This window comes from Triticum urartu, chromosome 2 (assembly GCF_003073215.2).
Source record: "Triticum urartu cultivar G1812 chromosome 2, Tu2.1, whole genome shotgun sequence".
Lineage (NCBI taxonomy): Eukaryota > Viridiplantae > Streptophyta > Magnoliopsida > Poales > Poaceae > Triticum > Triticum urartu.
The window spans coordinates 108,308,813-108,316,592 of NC_053023.1; the positions used below are offsets into that span (position 1 = coordinate 108,308,813).

The 7,780-nt window shown below is 48.0% G+C and overlaps 1 protein-coding gene across 1 annotated transcript; it reads right to left on the minus strand.

Moving 5' to 3' along the window:
- Positions 1 to 1,903: 1,903 nt before the first annotated feature.
- On the minus strand, positions 1,904 to 3,825 carry LOC125536170 (non-specific lipid transfer protein-like 1). Its single transcript, XM_048699331.1, has 3 exons — positions 3,290 to 3,825; positions 3,133 to 3,174; positions 1,904 to 2,255 (listed from the first exon to the last, which is right to left on the minus strand). Exons 1-3 carry the CDS (start codon positions 3,633 to 3,635, stop codon positions 2,113 to 2,115), a joined length of 531 nt encoding a protein of 176 aa, XP_048555288.1. The 5' UTR covers positions 3,636 to 3,825; the 3' UTR covers positions 1,904 to 2,112.
- Between the last annotated feature and the right edge of the window lie 3,955 nt (positions 3,826 to 7,780).

Consider the following 7,780-nt stretch of genomic DNA (forward strand, 5'->3'; position numbering starts at 1 on the left):
GGAGTGAGGCATCGTCGTTCTCGACGACAACGACGAAGACGACGCGCCGCCACCGCCTGTCCGCCAGGGAGACGTCGGGCAGGGGTCAAGAAGGAGAAGGCCGCCGCCGCCGATGAGGACGGCAGCGACGTCGGCGACTTCGCTGCGCTAATTGAGTTCTTCGCCCCATAGATTAGTTTTTTTAAATAATTTATGTAAAACGCCGAACATGTTTAATATGAATATTAAGTTTGTAGAATTTTAGCCGAACTTCGTCAAATTCAGTTTTTTTTTTAAACGCGTCCGAGGCGACCCTAGGACGAGCGGCTGGGAATCCGCTCTCCCCCGCGCCAATTTAAACGCCGGCTCGCCCCTAGAGGACACGTAAAATCGCCGTCTGAGGAGCCAACTGTTGGAGATGCTCTAACCTTTGGAAAAATAGAGTCGGTGGCTACGGATGATCCTTCTGCATCACCCGGCGCCAGCAATCCTCAGCCAGCCGAGCGACTGCGGCGAGTGAGGTCCCCTGTGACCAGGGCCGGCCCTTGACCTGGGTCTCCTGTGTGTATATACTACAGTTATTATCCAGCCATGGATTCGAGTACTAGTATAAAAATGCACAATCTCTCGTTTCCAGGAAGCGCCAAAATCTCTCTTTCTTCTTGAGTATCCGCCTCCTTCCTTCTCCCCATTGATTGCCTGCCACAAGTCCTGAAGAAGCCAGGCCCTGGAAATTTAATGATTCGTTTGGTTCTACCACCACCTTAATCTTCTTCTTCATTCGGTTCGCACTAGGCTCTCTGAAGTGCTAGGGCCGGCCCCTGCCTCTAAAGAATGAGCGGCCGATGCCTGCACGATTCGTATGTGGTAGCACGAGCAGCAAGCGTACATGCAGGAGCGCAGTTGCGGGAGCAGTATCGTTCGGAGATCGTGCGGGATCAGTCGTCCGTGAAGCAATTTTGTGCACAAAAAGAACAAAACAATTATCTTTTGTAGTGAATAGTGCATGTGCTATAAGTACAGGGTTTTTTTGTCGGAAATAATAAATCCCGAACGTTTGGGATTTCACCATAGCAAATCGAATGTTTTCAATGGCAATTTTAGTGACATGCAGATGGCAAGTTTAGTATACACACGACAACTTTCTGGCAAAAATACACTATGCATGGAGTTGTCATGATTGCCAACTAAACTTGTCATCCTCACGTCACTAAACTTGTCATCGTAAACATTCGATTTGCCATGGTCAAATCCCGAACGCTCAGGCATTACGGGGATTCTTTTTTTTTTTTCCAGCTCAGAGCAAGTGTGTTCTTTCATGAAATTTTACAGAGATGTAGCATACATCTCTATGTTCATGTGCATTTGTATCAGAACTTTTTGAAACCTAGAAATATGATTTCCGCACATGAACCAAAAAACCACGCTCCTTCTAGATTTCTTTGATGCCCATCCCCTCTTCTTCTTTTTTTCGAGTAGAACGTATCCCTTCTATATATGATCGGGGTTACATGGGCCCCATCAAGCACCGTTCGACAGACCCACATGATCATCTAGCGAAAAAAGTAGGTCTGGTCCTCATCGGGCCAGCGAACGAGAGGAAGAAAGGGAAGGACAAATGGCGCAAAGCAACTGAACATCCGTGGATATGACAAGAAGGAAACGCGCACCCAACTCTCTGAACATGGTCGCAGATCTTCACTAGCTGTGTTACTGCAACTCAAATGATGTGCTTGCTCCCAAACAATCCCCTCTATTTGTTCTGCAATTCTCTGCGGTATCGATCATCTGGTGGAAGTGTTGTTTCATTGACAGAATTTTTCCCTCGTGCATCTGCTCTGCTCCACATTGTATACCAATCTAACACCAAGCACACCGATCCAGCCAGGACCAGAGCGCCGCATGAAGATCAATCGGCACAACATTAGCTACGGCATTTATCAACTTTATTCGCAAGACACCATGCAAATATAGTACAACTACTTGGTGCCAATAAGAATTCGTAGTTCAGGCAACAGTAAGCTAAACCGAACAGCTAGCAGAATAAGTTCTCTCCACAAAGTAGTCACTAAATCGTGGCGCAATGCCCATACACATCACAGTAATTCATGGAACAAACCATGCCATGGATCTTCAGAGGTAGTAGTAGGAGAGCAGAGGCGCCAACACCGCGGCTAGGAGGAGGGTTGCCGCCGAGACGGGAGACCTGGTCGCTGCTGATTTCGCTGGGCTTGGGCTGATGGTTGCTGGGGTTGATCCAGAAGTTGGTGTAGGTGCTGCAAGATGCATTTTGATTTCAGTATAGAGAAATGGAAGTAAGATTCAGAGGACAGAAAAGCAGAAACCAACATTCGTTTCAATTCAGGACTTCAGGCAATAAAGTAAACGGGTGGTGGTTTTCCTCTATCAGTCCCTCATCAGCTTCACACCGATGAACAATCCCTGACGGTGAATTTAATACAAACTGATGCATGTACACAAATCATACAGTATCTTTTAGCATCTCACACATTCTATCACTAATTGGAAGCCACAATTGGCGCTTTCGATCATTTAGTGGTTGCTATCCATCATAATGGTTTGCCAATTCTGTTGTGAGCGTGATGCAGTACATCTGGCTGTCAACCCTCATGTAACATTGCGATGACATTGAAAGGAACCACCACCATGACAGCAATACTTGATTAGTGATGTCTTCGTTTACAGTAGAAATTAATAGCTTGAAGGTCTGCTAGTATGTGCCAATTTCATTCTTCTTTATGAATCTCCAAAGAAAAACATTATCTTTTGTCATGTTTTTATTAAGTGGAGATTCTCAACAACACAAAATGTTCTGTTTTTTCACATGCAGACCACTGAAAGATAGTCCTGCTGTACTCTAGATGCCAGAGGAGTCCATAAAAATTCTCTGTAGCCCACGAAAGCATTGATGTCAATGCCCATGGACACATTCATACGTTTTCCCCTTGATCTCAGAGTGGAAAATGGAGGTAGGGAGAAATCGACTCTAGCTCTTGATTGTTCTTTAACCATTCAGGTCGGAGCATGTGTTGATTAGATCTAATTAACGTTTTTCTTTTTCACGGATCTACAGGAACAAAGAGAGGGATTCAAAATGTACGAGCTGCAAAGGAGAAAAGAGGGGGTAATTACCTTCAGTAGGGGCGCCGTTAGGGGCTCCGCCGGGCAGTTTCACTGCAGGAGAGCCAAAAACAAAGTCAGACCAACACCACATGTGACAGATCACAAATCGACACGAGGAAAAGAAAAGGGAATCAGAACAAGATGGCGCTAAGGGGAGATGGCTCACGGCTGCAGTTGCTGAGGGCGGCCGGGTTGCCGCCGCAGGCGGCGGGGAGGCCCTTGGCGCGGGTGAGGTTCATGGGGATGCCGTAGTCCTTGCCGAAGGCGTCGCAGAGGCAGGCGACGCTGGCGGGGCTGGCGAGCGCGGCCTTGACGCCGGCGCAGCACTCCTTGGGCGGCTTGCCCTGCGCGGCCCCCGGCGAGATGTAGGGGAGGCAGCCGGCGAGGCCCGTCAGCGCGGAGCCGCAGTCCCCCGCCGGCCCCGCCGCCGGCGCCTGCGACGCCGCGCCGGACGCCAGCGCGAGGACGACGGCCAGGACCGCCGCGACGACGGCGTGGGCGGGGCGCGCCATGGCGGGTGCTCGTGCTCGAGTGCGGGGGCGGCGTGGGAGGGAGTGGGGAGTGCGCGGTGTGGTGGTGGACTGGACTGGACTGGTGGGCTGTGGGCGGCTCGGCTGGCTTTAAAGGTGGCGGCTCCTCGGCGCGGCCAGCGAGGGCGGTGAGGTGAGATTGTGCAGTAGGGTTTCGTCCTGGTGGTGGTGGTGGTGAGTGGTGGCTATCGTTATCTACCGGGGCGGCGTGGCGGGCGCACCGGAAAGCGGTTGGCTGGCCGAGTGCTCGGCGGTTGGCGCGGGAGTCAAGTCTCCAGCGCGCGACTCGACTGCCACGTTGGGAACCCCCTTTTCGGCGTCCTTGGAAACGGTAAGCATGATAGCATATACTCACTCCATTTTTTTGTTCAAAAATCATACAATGCCATTGTTTTTCAGCATTTTGGGCCCCGTTTGTGGAATCATTTCACGACCATTTTTGCGAAAAAAAGAAGTGGTGGAGTGCACAGACATGACATGATGACCAGCCGTGCAGGCTCCAGCCGGAGACACCCTACCTCCAGAATGAATAAATTTGAAAGAAAAGAAACAAATACGACAAGATCTCAAAATCGACTACGTGCTCTTATTCTTCTTGTATTATGAGATTTCTTTTCTCCTCAGGAAAACGCGCTTCGTTCCTGTAAATTCAACCACTACCTGGCTGCTCGATGTGTCGTCTTCTTTCTAGTATTTCCCCATCCCGTGACTTTAGCCGCCAATGACAACTCAAAAAAAAAAATTTGCCAATGCCAACGAATGTTTTTTTTTCTTTGATCTGCATAGACATTCCGCGGTCCATGTGAAGGTATTTCCCCCTGAACACTTTGCGACAGCGATGCACAGCTGTGGTGCGGGTGTGGCCAGCCCAAATTCCGTGATGCGCCTTTGCACTTGCAAATATGGAATGCAAGATGGAGGGGCACGCATGTGATCTTCCAGCTGGTTTGCATCCATGCTCTCCAGTACTACTACTCCTACCTGGCCCATGGAATTATTGTGCAATCCATACTACGTTCTGGGGCAGCATCCTTATCTCGCACAGTGTTGTCGATCTCGCGTGAGAGCGCGGATAACCTCACCTCACTTATTTCTCCACACGCAGCCTTGTCTCTTCAGTTTGCAAAATGGAAATGGTAAGGCAGTCTGGTTTTACATCGTCAATTGCCGTAAAACTTACGTGATTGAAAAAAGATAGACTGTGCTCCTCAATCGAACAAAAGAAGGAAAAATGACAGAGAAATAAGACGTCTTTTGCAGTTCGTGGTTTTACCTCGATAGAAAGGTCAGTGTAGCTTTGCCCGCGGAAGTTCCCGTGAAAAGAAGGAAAATGATAGGCGTTCGTTGACGAATCTCATGATCTCATCTGGTATCACCTCACACACACACTTGGGTGGCAGTGGCACTGCACTTCGTCTGCATGCATACCGACGAGACGATGCCGACCAGCGGTGAGGATATGGAAGAAGAAAAAAGGTGCGCCGCGTCCACAGGCAACAGTCCGGGAATCTCACCGGCTTTTTTTCTTTGAGTTGATCTCACCTACTTTTTGGCGGCCATACCGATGGTGACAGCTAAGCTCGTTCGTGTCGTTTCAGAACGAGTCGCGGGAATGGTAGTAGTCCGTATGTTCATGTGTTCATTTTTTGAGGGCTATATGTTCAGTTTTTTTAGGACCGCCACTTCGAAATGACGGCAGAGATTTGTTTTGCTAGAAATGTAGGAAACGCATAGAACGCACAAGGGAAATCTAAACGCCCCTGTGATTAACCATAAGAAAAAATTATAAAATATATAGTATTTGAATGACATGCCCCTTAAACCCTATAGAATTAACAAACCGCAATAATTTAAACCAAAAAAGTGTTCGATGCCACAGAGAAAATAAAGATATTATATAGAAATGTTTGAATAAATGCTAAATTTTCTATATGAAATATAGTGCAAATGATTTATTAGGAAAACCTCATATAGGATTCAATCCCACAAATCTCATTAGGATTCAATCCCTCAAAAAAACTCCCACAAATCAAACAACCAATATAAAAAAAACTAAGGATTATAACCCTCTGAAGCCCTAATAACATTTTTTTAGAAGGAGGATAATCACCGGCCTCTGCTTCAGGACGATGCATGCAGCCATATATTATTAATAGAGCAAAATCCAGTAGCCGAACACCATCGATCCGGAAAAAAACGGAAAACAAACACCAAGGCCATATACCTCGCACAATAACACCCCCAGATAACCACTAACCCTATGATACAAGACACATCATACATGAAAAATACACAACTCATAGGCTACGCCTTCAAGAAAGAATCGCCGCACGTGCGCGGATGATGGCGAGTCCACCACAAAGTTGAACTTCGGATTCTCATCCCCAAAGCAAAGCTTCAATCCACCACCTTCAGCAAGGACACAACTGTTGGGGAACGTAGTAATTTCAAAAAAAAATTCTACGCACACACAGGATCATGGTGATACATAGCAACGTGAGGGGAGAGTGTTGTCCACGTACCCTCGTAGACCGTTAAGCGGAAGCGTTATGAAAACGCGGTTGATGTAGTCGTACATCTTCACGATCGACCGATCCTCAGTACCGAACGTACGTCACCTCCGCATTCAGCACATGTTCAGCTCGGTGACGTCCCGCGAACTCACGATCCAGTAGAGCTCGGGGAAGAGTTTCGTCATCATGGCGGCGTGTTGACGATGTTGATGAAGCTACCGCAGCAGGGCTTCGCCTGAACACCGCTACAGTATGACCGAGGTGGATTATGGTGGAGGGGGCACCGCACATGGCTGGGAGAGATCTTTGTGATCAACTTGTGTGTCTAGAGGTGCCCCCTGCCCTGTATATAAAGGAGCAAGGGGGAGGCCGGCCGGCCCTTGTTGGCGCGCCTAGGAGGAGGAATCCTCCTCCTAGTAGGAGTAGGATTCCTCCCTTTCCTACTCCTACTAGGAGGGGGAAAGGCAGGGAGAGAAAGAGAAGGAAAAGGGGGGGCGCCGCCCCCCCTTCTCCTAGTCCAATTCGGACAGGGGGAAGGGGGCGCGCTGCCTGCCCTAGGTCGGCCCCTCTCTCTTTCCCGTATGGCCCAACAAGGCCCATTAGCCCCCCCCCCTGGGGGGGGTGTTCCGGTAACCCCTCCGGTACTCCGGTAAAATCCCGATTTCACCCGGAACTATTCCGATGTCCAAATGAAGGCTTCCAATATATCAATCTTTATGTCTCGACCATTTCGAGACTCCTCGTCATGTCCGTGATCATATCCGGGACTCCAAACTACCTTCGGTACATCAAAACATATAAACTCATAAAACCGATCGTTATAGAACTTTAAGCGTGCGGACCCTACGGGTTCGAGAACTATGTAGACATGACCGAGACACGTCTCCGGTCAATAACCAATAGCGGAACCTGGATGCTCATATTGGTTCCTACATATTCTACGAAGATCTTTATCGATCAAACCGCACAACACTATACGTTGTTCTCTTTGTCATCGGTATGTTACTTGCCCGAGATTCGATCGTCGGTATCCAATACCTAGTTCAATCTTGTTACCGGCAAGTCTCTTTACTCGTTCCGTAATACATCATCCCGTAACTAACTCATTAGTTATCATGCTTGCAAGGCTTATAGTGATGTGTATTACCGAGAGGGCCCAGAGATACCTCTCCGACAATCAGAGTGACAAATCCTAATCTTGATCTATGCCAACTCAACAAGTACCATCAGAGACACCTGTAGAGCACCTTTTTAATCACCCAGTTACGTTGTGACGTTTGGTAGCACACAAAGTGTTCCTCCGGTAAACGGGAGTTGCATAATCTCATAGTCATAGGAACATGTATAAGTCAAGAAGAAAGCAATAGCAACATACTAAACGATCAAGTGCTAAGCTAACGGAATGGGTCAAGTCAATCACATCATTCTCCTAATGATGTGATCCGTTAATCAATTGAAAACTCATGTCCATGGCTAGGAAACTCAACCATCTTCGATTAACGAGCTAGTCAAGTAGAGGCATACTAGTGGCACTCTGTTTGTCTATGTATTCACACATGTATTATGTTTCCGGTTAATACAATTCTAGCATGAATAATAAACATTTATCATGAA

What these genes read in the sequence shown, in the direction of transcription:
- LOC125536170 (XM_048699331.1), bottom strand. Translation starts at nt 3,635, where the DNA reads ATGGCGCGCCCCGCCCACGCCGTCGTCGCGGCGGTCCTGGCCGTCGTC. An exon ending in CGCCCTCAGCAACTGCAGCC is followed by an intron (nt 3,175 to 3,289) that starts GTGAGCCATCTC and finishes GCTCTCCTGCAG; the next exon opens with TGAAACTGCCCGGCGGAGCC. An exon ending in TAACGGCGCCCCTACTGAAG is followed by an intron (nt 2,256 to 3,132) that starts GTAATTACCCCC and finishes TGCATCTTGCAG; the next exon opens with CACCTACACCAACTTCTGGA.